Source organism: Convolutriloba macropyga, chromosome 6 (assembly GCF_964194025.1).
Source record: "Convolutriloba macropyga chromosome 6, txConMacr16.3, whole genome shotgun sequence".
Lineage (NCBI taxonomy): Eukaryota > Metazoa > Xenacoelomorpha > Acoela > Convolutidae > Convolutriloba > Convolutriloba macropyga.
In genome coordinates, this window is record NC_134473.1 from 67,615,715 (window position 1) to 67,629,481 (window position 13,767).

Consider the following 13,767-nt stretch of genomic DNA (forward strand, 5'->3'; position numbering starts at 1 on the left):
GGGTATTGAGACTAATATTAATATCAACTAGCAATCGCTCTAATGAACTTTGATAAACTAATGCACTATGACTTAATGACGGGGCTTTTTCGGTTCATGCCATTTCTTTTGATTTTGATATTGACATTGACCGTAATCACTACATTGGGTAATTCAATTGGGGAATTCAGAATCCATTCAGTTGAAGCAGTGAGTGAGGAAATTGAGACGTCAAAGGTGAAAATCGTGACTTCTGTAAAACGAAAAACGTAATCAAAAGGTAAAGCGAATTCAAAAAAAGGAGAGCGCCCAAATAATAGCCGTTTGAGAGGCTGACGGCGGCTAATAATTTTTTTTACAATTTTGTTTCAACGCCACAGAAAGCATTGGCTATGAAATAAAAGAAATTCGATTATTTACACTTCATTATATGGAATCAAAAAGTACAACAAATACACGCAAAATGCAGACATTTGCTGCTAGCTTTCCGTGCAAATGAAACACTAAGAAAAATCAAACCATTGATTATTGCCTCATTAGCAAACCATGAGAACTGTTATGAATGACAGTTATTTTGATTGGATTTTGTCGTTAGACATACTCACATTTCTTAACAAGAGGATATAAGGATTGGTATCAAAAATATTAGACATAATACCAATACCAACAACTAATAATTATAAGAACAAAGTTCAAGTCGCAGACTTTATGGGGTTTATCTTGTCTTCTTTTCTGATTACGTTTTTGGTACCGATTCTGTTCATTTTTAAACGCTTAACTGAGAAACTGCTGTATATCACTTTGAGCAGAATGAGCGAAGAATGAAACTTGACTAGTGAAGTCAAAAACATTCCCGCAAAATGTCGAAAAAGCAGCAAAACGAGGTAAATCGAATCAAATTTATATTCCACGAATAAACAAAAAGAAGCGCTATAATAGCCGGCTGAGAAAATGAGACCGGCTATCAACTAAACATCACTAGAATAAATAAATAACCCTTAATAAATAAATAAACCATCGGTTAAGAAGCCAAAACTAGACCTTGAATTGCTGCACGTGAAAATTACTTTCAAAATCCTAAAACTTGTTCACCTACCAAATTCTAACCACAACTTTTCACGCTCCGAACGCACTCGATTGTCCGTCCCCTTTATCACTCCAGCGTGCTTAAGATCGCCACTATAATTTTACTTCTCGTTCACGTGAAAAAGATGAAAAAATGTATTGAACAGATATTAAAAAAAGAACATAGCCAGCAGAAAACCGGAATAGCTGCGCAACCGACTAGCGTACCGTATAATAGAGGTAGAAACAGATACAATTATAAGTTGCAAAAAAAATCTACGCCGCTCAAAAGGGTGTGTAAAAAACATTCACAGTGAAAAATTAATAAAGCTTACTAAAATTAATTCCGCAGAAGCCTTTTTATTTGGGACCTTTGTTACACATACGAGTTCCTTTGACTTTATTTTTTTATTAAAATTAAGCTTAAGTTTAAAAGCGCAGAAGTCATGTTAATGAGTGAGGAAAGTCACGTATGATCAAAACCTAATCACTCATATGACTTAAAAACTTTTGCTAGAGAGAGTAGGAAATGACGTCACGCGCGAAAAAGCCGTGAGTGAAATAAGAAGTCATTAAGAAGTGAGTAAGACGGCAACTTTGCTGTGTGAACGAAAAATGAGCACCAGACGACAAAACAAAAAAGAGTACCAGACGATGCAACTAAGAGCACCGCAATATATCTCCGCTCAGCTTACAGCTGCACAGCTATAAAAAAGAGCGCATCAATACACTCCAATCCGGTTGGATAACAAAAATGTGCCCGCTATTATAGTCTGCTGAGAAAATGAGGGTGGCTCTTAATAAAGCAACATTTTGAGTTCAAATCAATTCTCAAGTAACGATACATCACAGCCTTCTTTACATCTAATAGACATATTGTATAAATTATACACAAATTTATAAGGATCATTTCGTAACTTTTTTTCCAAATTTCGCACCTTTTTCTAACTTTCCAAAAAAGGCTATCCGTAATCTCTTCTCAAAATTACACAAATTGCCAATACATACCACTCCTCTTGTAAGCTAGTCCAGACAACCGTTGATTTAAACAAGCTATCGTTATCTTGTTGAAAAATGGGGTCCAAGTAAACTAGAAGGTTAAGCTTGTATGGATATCTAACAAGCTATTTCCGTCCATCTGATTGTATTACCCCCAAACATAAGTTATCAATTGTCAGAACAAAATTTTTTTGTTTCTTTCCTCAAAAAATCCTGTTCAGTTTCTTTGATAACTCCGTAGCTAGTAATCCTGGAACCTGTATTTTATTCGCTAGCGTATGTATGCACGCTGTGAACTAGATCTTAATTTAAAGCAGAACAGCATTAGCATTTTGTCAATGAAAATCGGAAAAATCAGTGCATAAGCACCTTGGCAGACACCAAAAAAATAAAGCAGCTGAGCCATCTTTTCTTCAAAATTTTACGCCTTGTTCAGGCATTCGCGAAAATCAAAACCGCTGACCACAATAACAATTAAAAGGCACAGATTTCACTGTACCTTTTTGGAAACTCAACAAAATTCCCAATTCCCTGCTATAACTTATTCATTAGTTTATCACAGATTTAAAACTTATTTGCATGATACAAAGTGGTTCGTGTCAGACTGTACATGGCAGAGAATTTTCCAACAAATGACCTTTTTGTTCCGACCCTCTTGAGGGGGGGGGAGGAGCTATATACTCAAATGGATTTTTTTTGTTCCGTGAATTTTCGCCGCTCGATATATTCAACGTAGAGAGTTGAGACTGGTATCATTAGAAAGCTCGTCCAGCGTAGAATATGGAACTAAAAAGATTTTTTTAAATTTTCTACAGGGAGTTATCGATGTTTGAACTTCTGATGTTTGAATTTCGTTTTCTACAGGGAGTTATCGATGTTTGAACTTCTGAGAAAAGAAGAGTGAATTCACGTTGTTTTTATTCACATTTTCCGGAATTTTTGCCTAAATTTTCGTCAATTTTGCTAAAATTTGTTTATAATTTTTAAAAATAGTGTCGTTGATTTTATTTTTGAATACGAACAAGCATTGTTGATTGTTTTGATTTAATTTTTTTGGCCAAAAAATCTGGATAAACATTTCAAAATTTAGCCTTTTTCATCAAAAACAGCACGAAATAAGCTACTTTAGTCCACTTTGATTAAATTTGCCGAGAGTACACCCCCAAACAACACTCATACAATCTTTGTAGACTCAGAGGGGGGCTATTTCTACTGTCCGCTGAGAGTGCACTGTAGTTAAAACTTTGCCGTTTTTTGCTAACTTTACTCGTTGATTATCAAAAATGCAGAATTTGTTTTGAGTTTTCAACTAACAAATTATCTATATCTACAACATTCGAAAAATCGATTGTTCGTAACGGACAATAAGTATTAGCAGGGCTAGTTTTCGGCCATTCTTGGACTGTTACAATCCAAAAAAATCGGGTTGTAATCAGTCGGTCTTTTTTTTTTAAAAAAAACTTTTTTTAATAATAAAGAACAGAACATATCAAATCAAAGCTCAGGAGTGATAGGTCCAATTCGCTTGCTAGGCAACTCCAAGCAAATGCATTTAGTTTTTTAATTGAAAGTTTATCGTCGTTTCTTTTTTTAAAAATAATTGACTTTTCAATAAATAATGGCTTAATTAACTTTTCCTCTATTTTTTTCTTAATTTGTTCAACTTCCAGCTTAGTGTCAGCAAAGAAAGACTGCTTCTTCTTTCTACTGATTTAACGTTTATTCTCGGTTGCAGTTTTAAGCCTGAAGTTATTGTTTTCTGGCTCTGATACCACAAGATTTCAGATTTTTGTTTGTTTTGATATTTGCCAGTTTTTCACGTTTTCTAATTTTTCACATTATCACATTATTGACAGTTCTCATGTCACCTTATTAGCATTCAGAATCAGGCACAATTGAACATATTAAAATCCTGAAAGATATACATCGTTTTAACGGCCTCGACGCCTCTTTCTTGAAGAAATCAATTGAATTTTTTAATTTTGTCTCTAACTGTCATTTATACTTTGTCGTTTCGGTCGTATGAAATTTCCTGTATAGTGATAGCTTTCATTGGCTTTTCATGGAAGAATAGAAGAACCGATATTCTGATATTAGTAGATAGCTGATGGCTTTCATGACTTCGAAAACAATCGTTTTCCAAAATTAAAAAAAAACTTTTTAACTTCGCAATTTTGTTCTTTTTATGTTTCTTTTTGTTACCTAATCTCGTTAGTTAATTATAGGTCAAATATGACATTGTGGGTGTCAAGGGAATAAAAGGGATTGGTGTTCCAAAATCTTTTTTTTTATTTGTTATGACCTTACTGGCTTCGACAGCGGTTTTTCACAAACAAAAAGTAAATTAATTTGATTTTTGTCATATTTGACGTTCTTTTTGTAGATACAAAAAATATTCTGGATAATTACAGGTCTCGACGGCTTCCTTTTCTTTAATAAACGACCCTATTTAAATAGCTCTTTTTAATTAATGCCTTTCATGACATTGAATGTAATTTTGTTTCGAAAAAAATATATACTTTAGCACTTCGCTTTTTTGTCTACTTGTTACCTAGTCTTACTAATGAATGGCCACGTACTACATTATAGCTGTTTGAAGAAGGCGCAATCAAATATATTTTGAGTGCAAAATTTGGCTTGACGGTTTTGACAGCGTTTTCTAGCAAGTTTCAATTGAAATTTTGTTTGTTCTTTGTTGTTCTTTTTAGCCGCTTTAAAAAATGAATAAGGACAGGTCCTAATGCCCTTCTATAGAAGCAGTGGTAATCGTAAATTTGTGGTAATATTAATTGATTCCTAATGGTATTTGTTACTTTGAAGTTAACTGTTTCAAAAAAATAAGTTAATTTTTTTACTTTACTGTTTTTGTTCTTTTTTGTATAATTGTTACCAAACCTTTTTATGGGCAGGTCGCATATGTTTTCTGGTGATTTATAAGTTATTTTTGTTTAGTTTGAGGTTTATCTGACGGTTTGTTGACTTTGTTATTAAATTTAGTTTTTAAGAGGGACAAAAATTTTTTGATGTAATTAATGTTTGTTGTTTTGTTGTTTGATTTTGCTGTTCGTCTTGACTCGCTTTCTTAATATTGACATATTACAGCAATCTAATGCATCAATTTTTACTCCACTGAGTTATTTGCTTTGGAGGCTATCATATCGTTCATACAGAAATTTTTGAAAAAGACTTGGGCTTTTTTGGGATTCGCAAAAAATAATTTTTGGGTTTTTCTATCTGTTCCTCATTTGGTAGACAATTATGCCAAAATTGTGGATGGGCGGGGTCGGAACCTTATGTGCCATCGCACATTACCGAGCCGCCTTGTCTTATCAATGTTCAGAGATCTCAATTTGACGCAAATTTTATAGCGGAACCTTGAGTACAAATGCATTTAATGCAATAATTTCAACTTAAAATTTCAAAACCGTCGATTTGATTTAATGTTACCAAATCTAAAACTATCTGCAATTATTCTGCGAGATAAAACAGCTCTTCGCGAAAACTTGACGTTCAACAGAAGAAACCAACGCTTCAAATTTCACGCATAAAGATTCAGAGACAGCAGTTTCTGTTGTTTTTAACTTGCATTATTCTCAGAAAAAGGAACTTAAACTGTTCTTATGTAATATGTCGTGTTTTTAAATATTATGCCGAATCGCAATCAGACCAAACAGGCTTTTCAAAGAAAATATTTTCTTATGCTAATGATATAAATAGAAAATGTATCAGGTCAAATTTTCCTGCATTTATTTAATGAAGTGTTCATTTAAATATCAAATAACTCAAGCTGTTGGATTCTATAAGCTCTTAAATTAATCATGTTTGGGCGCTAAAGAAGAATGGAACAGTTGAAAAATATAACAAGTTTTTTCTCTTTTTCTCAAAATTAAATTTTAGCTGTTCTTAATGTAATTAAAATCGACCATTCATCCATTGTTCAACTAATGTTTAGATAAAGTAAACTCTTAAGTTAATGGAACTATCGTCTGGCTAAGTTTAAGCAGAAGTTTCTGAATTTTATTTCTACTTCATTATAAAATTGACCAGTTTTCAATTTTTGAAGCGGAAACATACCAAAGACGTTTATGCTACTTCCCATGTCCGAGACTGCTAATCAGCGTACACTAAACTGGAGAGCAGAAGCATTAAGGTCAATTTAAATTTCGGTAAAATGTACGTATGATACAGTCTAAAAAAGTTTTTCTCGTCAAGATGCTTTTACTACAATCATTTTTTGTTCTTGTTATGAAAATCCCCCTTAAAAATTTGCAGTAAAAAGTTATTTAAATTAAACCGTTGAATGTCCAGAATACATTGTTTAAAGGTATAGCTTAAATTAGCCAAACAGGATAAAAAGCTTTTACGTTTCTGAATCATGTCTTATTTACCTGTTTTTTAAAGTCAAACTTTTAAACCTTTACTCTACTTTCATTGATGGAAAATCTTTACCGCATAAAACCCAATGGAAAATGTAAAATGGAAATTTAAAAGTAACTTGACGTATCGGGGACAAAGAAGAGTTGAAAATATATATTTAAATTTTTCTCAAGTTTTCTCTCGTTCTAGACGCCAGTATCCCATATGCATCAATCCTATAGTTTCTGTATTGAAATAAAATGTCGAATTACCTATGGGACATGGGGTGCAAACACGGTAGAAAGTAAGATATAACTAAGAAACAACTAATTTGAAGGTTCAAAGATAAGTTAACTTTTTTCTTAAAAATTAGCGCCCTTTTTTATTATTTTCAGTTCCCACACTCATTTAATATTTGTCCATACATTTTTGCTTTATCCGCAACCTATTGAGCTACAAAGAAAATAAAAATACTGACTGCTTAGAAAATAAAAATCGAAAAGCACTTTCCTGGGAATTTCGAGTCAGAGAAAGTGCCTACAACGTGCCTGCAATGGTTGAAAATCTTGCCGACAGAAGAGCTGCTGTCAGATGGGGGAATACGAAGAGCAGGAAAGCTGTTTCCTCGAAAGGAGTACCACAAGGAAGCCCCCTGTCGCCCTTGCTGTTTGTCCTTGGAACGAGCAGCCTCCCCACTCTGACGGAGGCCATGGTGTTTTCACTGGACCCAAAGACAGCGGGCAAGTGCCAACCGAAGCTTTCACTACTACAAGAAGAGGTGAAGTACACAAAGCAACCGAAGATCTTGGGAGTGGAATACGACATCCAGTGTACTTTCAACAAGCAAGCCGAGACTGCTATGAGGACCATCAAGAGCAGATTACAGATCATGCAGTGCCTCTCAGGAAAATCATGGGGCGTCAAGTCTGGAGACCTGCGACACGTATACCAAGCATGTCAGACCTGGAGGCCTGTACGCGACAGGAGTCTGGGGATTCTTCGTATCTGAGGGCCATTTGAAGAAACTCGAGTCCTATAACAACAGAGCGGCCCGAATAATCACAGGGACCCCGGCCGGAACCAACAGTCTACCCGCACGAAGAGAGGCAAGCTACCATCAATGAAACAAGTCATAGAGGAAGAGGCAACTAAACAGTACGCAAAATTTCTGGAACTCCCGGAAAACCACCATCTGAAGCGACTAACAGAGAAGCAATACAACAGACCGAGACTAAAATCGAAAGGAAAAGTGCAGCCCAGGAGAATGGATTGGAGAACGAAAGCAGCTGAATTGTACAAGAAAATTGGAACGGAAGACCCTGGGACGATCAGAAACTCAATCCATTGCACAGCGGAGAAACGTAATCATGAGGAATTTCTGATGGAGGTGAATCAAGAATCAGATTACTACAATTTCTGCACCAGGGAAGAAAACCCGGGGTTACTAATAGATGCCACCCGCGAAGAAAGAGTTCTATTCTACAAGCTCCGATTGAATCGCTGGGCAAAGCTAGAGGAGTGCAAACATCGGTTCGGACAGTCAGATTCACCAATGTGCACCGACTGTAACCAGGAGGAGGAAACCGCACTACACTTCCTTCTTGTTCAAAGCTATCTTTTGACCAACCGATATCCGAGAATTCTCGAACATTTCTTTACGTTACAATTAGTGGAAGAATAATATTTGCACCACCAACAGCACGTGCGATATTTTAACATAGTGATTTACTATGTAATGGCACGTGCTCTGTAACTGGGGGGTTCAAACGTACTTGGGGGGGGGGGGGGCAAACGGAAAAGACCCCGCAACTTTATAAATAAACTGACCATAGCAGCACTACGACTTACGATTTCTCGACGGCCACTTTAAGTGACTGAGTAATAATGTCAGAGGCTGAGGATGCAATGCCCATCTCGCACAGCACAACTGGGATACCATTCTCCAAACTGCGAGCGATGGCTCTGAAGGAGGTGATGTTGCCACCCACCACAACTACCACCAGTGGAATCTGCTTCTTCTCTGTACAAAAAACGGGTTTAGTGAGTGAATGAAAAACTTACAGAAGAGACCTTCTTTCTTCTTTTGAATTGCTTATTGCTTAACTTTTAGCCAATGCACGTCATGCAGTTGGCCGAAATCGCAGCGAAAAAGAATTGCGGCCCGTAGAATATAGATAGAAACATGTACAGAACTGAGTTGATGGAGTCACGGGCGCGACAAATGAGATCTTATTTTTTACAAATCATTTTTTAAATACATTTTAATGAGAAAATTGTAGTGCTTATTATATTAGTAACCGCCTTTATTACTTAGACCTGGTTTAGAGTAATCTTAAGTCACCTTAATATTGGTATTGAAAGTCAAATAGAAAATGAGGTTGATATATGATCAAAATTTATCACACAATTCAGTTACAACTCACTTCTAACAAATGAGGTCAAACACCAAAAAGCAGCCAGAGAGCGGCAAGAAAAGAACAAAATTGCTGTTTTAAAGTTTGCGGCGTGATCAGACGGCGAAACGGAAAAAACATCACAAGACAAGTCCTGAATACATTTTCAAGAAATGGCCTAAAAGAACTTTCATTGAGTAAGAAAAAAAAACTAAACCTAAAATTAATAGGAACAGATTTCAAAAACTATTAAAAAAAAACGGTCAAATTTGAAAAAAAAACACTCAAACTGGCGTTGTTGAACAAAAAAACTCTAAAAAGCTCAATTTTGGCTCCATTTCCAGTTTCGGCGTCAACAATCACAAAATCATCCGTTCAGTTTGACTACAGAAATAATCAAAATATGGAGCGCTCCTAATGCAATTCAAATTCTTTCAACTGTAAACAACAAGAGCAATGCAATACTGCCACAATCAGCTTCGCAGCTATAAGTTAAAAAACCGACTAACGTCGAACAAGTTACTCTCAAAATACGGCTGAGCTATTGGCTTCGGTAACATCTAGCTTTGGCTAGTTGAAGCTTAAGAGAGGGGGAGGTGAGGTGCAGAAAAAGGGTAGTGACCGACGTGCGCGGAGAAGGGTAGTTAGCGGGCGTGGAATTGGAGGAGGGGGACAAGTGAGGTGAGTGAGGGGGATCCAAACAACCAATAAAACGATGCACAATTAACTTTTAACGACATACAATTAATTTATGCCTTCTCAGCAATGTCGGTGACACTTAGAGACCATTAAAGCTCTAAGAGAGCTGCTCAGCGACTCAATTCCCTTAACGCGTTACCTATATATCCCGTTTTGAAGACAAAAGTTCAGAGGCATTAAGCGATAATTCGTTTTATAGACCAAAGGACTAATATAATTGCCACCAACTTCGTTTGAGAGCAATTAGCAAGCACTAAATGAGGAACAATATTATGCTCGAGCAAGCACTTTATTTTATACCTTTTAATAGTAGTTCGAGGTCTTTTGGAAAGCTTTGATGATGCATGCATCAGAATTGTATATTCTCACAAAATCTGGGGGAAAAGTGGTGACTGAACGTTTTCTCTCCTTATGATCGATCAGCTGCCACTCCGCTTTTCATAGATTCATTTTTAACACTTAAACATAAACGACTTAACGTCGGAAGAATTGCTCTCGAACGCCTAGTAGGAGCTCTAATCAATTGCAGCCTGCTTCAGTACGGGGGGAGCCTAAATGGAACTAAGAAGTTCAATGGTGGGCTTCAAATAACCAAATTATAGGTTAACATATACCAATATAAAGATTTAAAGTGAAAAATGGCACCAGTTTCCCAGTTTCGGCGCACTTTTCGTTTGACTTTTTAAACTGACACCAATTGAGTTCAGCTGCTTAAAATTGTGATTGAGAGAAAATTTTAGATCACTCGAAACGCCAAAAGTCAAGGGCGTAAAAGTCACTCGAAAAATCAACACGGTCAAGCGAAAATTTTGCATAAAAAACACGTTTACAATAATTGCTTCTCTACGAGAGCAATTAACAAGTTTGCCGAAAAATTGCAAGGAGCAATATACAAATTTCACTTTCATCGGGATTGAAAGAGTCACTAAGAGAAGAAAGACTTGACTGCCGACTATTTATGAAGTGTCGTCCAAATTAAAAATACAGCCAAAGTTCAGGCTTCATTGTGGTTGCACTCAATTTGACTATAAAAGAGAAAATCCGCACTCATTTAAATTTGACAGTAAAAACCGTGTAAACGCAATCAAAAATACGAAAATATAGGTTCATTATTGCAACAACCCACGATAAGCATGTCATTCAGTTGCTGTAAAGTCACTGATAAAATGTTTTTATATTTTGCAGCGTAATCAATATTTGCAGGAGAAGTTGATGCCGACAATAGACTACAAAAACCGACAATAGACTCAAAATGCCGACAATAGACTGAATATTTGCATAGACTCAATATTTGCAGAAGTTGATGCCGACAATAGACTACAAAAGTTCATGCCGACAATAGACCACAAAGAGACAACTCGAAGAGTCCTGCAATACAAAATAAAGTAACCTTAAATGAGAGATAGCAAAGAAAAACCCAAAAACCAATTCCCTGAAAAAACCATAGGAGACATTAAACAGGCTAACTTTGGAAAACAGGCCCATAATCGAAAATGAAAAAGCCAAAACTCAGTTCATGAACAAACTACTATAATTACATTAGAATCTTCGCAATAAAAAACGTTAAAACTTAAAAATACAAGCAAAATAGTTCTTTCGTTTTTTTTCCCAGCAAAGAATCCATTAGATGCATATATTGACAAAGCCGACACCACAAATTTAACGTTACACAAAGAAAAATACCCGGCAGATTGCCGGAAAATAGCCGCCGTTGATTCCAATAAGCATGATTGGGATTGAAAGAATAGAAGATATTGTACAAAAAATAGAAGATATTGTAAATGTTTTTGTACAAAAAAAAGATTTTTGTACAAAAACATTTTGTGATGGCATTTCGTAGTTGAACATAACGTACTTCTGTTTCTTAGAGAGAGGCTACAGGGGCTACTATCAATACCAATAAGCATTAGAGATGGTAACTAAGACTACATGTGAACAAAAAACCCCTACCGATAAAGCGAATTTTTGTTCAAACACCGTATTCTCACTCTACTTTAAAATTAGAGCGAAAAAATTTCACGCCTCAAAACCACTCGCTTTTTCGCTCCATTTCCTGTTTCGGCGTGACCAAAATCACTACTCCAATTTGACTTCAAAAATCATGAAAATGTGTGAACAGACCTTAAAAAAAAACATAGCCGGAAGAATTCCGGAAACGACTCGAAGTGAAAATCCATTCAAACTCCATCCAACTACTCATCAAACAAAACGTGCTTTCACTAATTTATGATTATATTGAAACAATGTCATGAAACAAAAAATTGAAAACAATGAAATCAAATCTGTTAAAATATGATAAAAAATCTGATCAAACTTTGTTATAAATTGAGATCCCGAAAAAACTATCTCTGCCAAACTAACTTTATCAAAACAACTAGTAATTAAAAAAACCACTTATGTGAATTTTAAAAAATAGTTTAGGCTAAATCATGAAAAAAAAGCTCTTAAAAACAACTTTCACTGAAAAAAGTTACTAAATTTTTTAACATTTCAAAAAACATACAAATCCAAAAAAATCCCTTCAGCAAATAGGGTATCCAGATGCTCGCAATACAATAGAAAAGTCATAATAGGCAAAGAAACTTAGCTAAAAACAGAAAAAAAACGAAAAACTGCAAAAAAAAAATTAAGAAAAATAGTTCCAATCTTCGCATTTTTTTGTCATATTTCTCAACAAAAAAAAAGATTCTTACCTACAAAACTGTAACCAATTGTTATCATAAATTTGCTCAAGTAGAAGGGGTTTCTTCAATACCCATTTGAGCCAGTAAAAAAAATAATCGTCAAAAAAACGCAAATTAGCCCGAAAATCAGCAAAATACATTAAAAACCTCCGAATTATCATAAAATTCGTACGAATTTCCAGAAACCTTCAAACCCCTACCGATACCAGCCTAAAATCAAAACAAAATCATAACCAAACCTCTTAACCAAAATAAATGAAAAAAAACTGCTTTAAAATGCCGCACGTGAACAAAAAAATTTCGCTCGCTTAGAGAAAATTTTTTCACACATCAATTTATCGCTCTCTCAAAAACAGCGGTATGAACAAAAACCACTCTCTTTTCGCTCCACTCTTCAATTTTGTTCAGCGCCAAAATCACTCCAAATTTTTTCACGCGTTTCATTTCCCGCTTCAAAAATCACTCCAATAAAATTGATTAAAAAAAAAGGACATCTCCAATACTCCTCTTCGAGTCGTAAAAAAAATAGGAGCGCTATAATAGCCGGCTGAGAAGATGAGGGCGGCTATTAAAAACCAAATATTCTTTTGTCAAATTTTCAACAAGTCCAAGGTTCATTTTGCATTAGTAACCACAGGAACCGAATGGTTTACAATATCCAATCTTAACTTTTTCAGCCACCGTATGATCACAAAATTGGAATTTCGTTTCAAGACTACTAATTTAGTTACGTTTCAAACTAGTATTTCAAACATCTGTCAGAAAAGTTTTTCTTACATTAGAGAACGTATGTGTCGCTAACCTCTATGACGTTGACTTGGCCTCGGAGCCGATCCTCCTCCAATCGCCATTCGCTGGGGTGGCAGACCCTGTTTGCTCAGGATCTCTTCAATTCCGCACCTGCGAAGAAACACTTTTATAGAATGCAATCACAATTACGTGCAATTAGACTGCTACATTATGCTAAAATATTTTTCATTTACTCGAACGGGCAAAATAATGCGCCCTTCTGCATTGATAACAATTTATACAGCCTAATTAGAAGTGGGAATAGCCAACTGAATTTATATTTACCATAATAAAACATGATTTAAGGAAGGTAGTATTCTAATGCGCCCTTCAGGGGAGGGGGGTTCCTTATGGGTTCCTTAAGGGTTCCTTAAAAGAAATCCGCATACCTGACATCGACCTCAGAATTGGGCTCATTTCTCATCCCATTATCCACTAGTACGAAGTAGGAGTGATTAGGGTTCAATGGAGTCTGCCCAACTTCAGTCTTCTGTCTCACTTTATACCTGTAGGGTTCTTTGTCACGCTGAAATCACACACCAGCACCCTCATTATACATAGAATGTGTACCACCATTCAAACATTCAGAGATTTCCGTCAGTTTTCCGTGATAATTTCGAACGATACGGCTGACTTTCGAAGGAGATGAAGTTGGCATATTACTTACACTCGAATTAGGCGGTGATGGCCGTTAAGGTTCAGTCGAAAGGAGTCGACGTTAAAGATAACCGATCATAAAAAGCTCTGAAACCTGACCTGAACAGCGGCGTTTAAAAAAGCGCCGAAATAATTACAGCCAGCGT

At 35.8% G+C, this 13,767-nt stretch overlaps 1 protein-coding gene across 5 annotated transcripts in view; it reads right to left on the minus strand.

Moving 5' to 3' along the window:
• LOC142340548 (transient receptor potential cation channel subfamily M member-like 2) overlaps positions 1-13,767 on the minus strand; it is a 296,757-nt gene that overhangs the window by 42,185 nt on the left and 240,805 nt on the right. For all 5 annotated transcript variants that reach the window (XM_075391185.1, XM_075391190.1, XM_075391189.1 and 2 more), the window contains 3 exons: positions 13,354-13,490; positions 12,978-13,075; positions 8,248-8,419 (listed from right to left, as the gene is read on the minus strand). In XM_075391185.1, the coding sequence (XP_075247300.1) occupies positions 8,248-8,419; positions 12,978-13,075; positions 13,354-13,490 (407 nt within the window). The remainder of the gene's footprint in view (positions 1-8,247; positions 8,420-12,977; positions 13,076-13,353; positions 13,491-13,767) is intronic.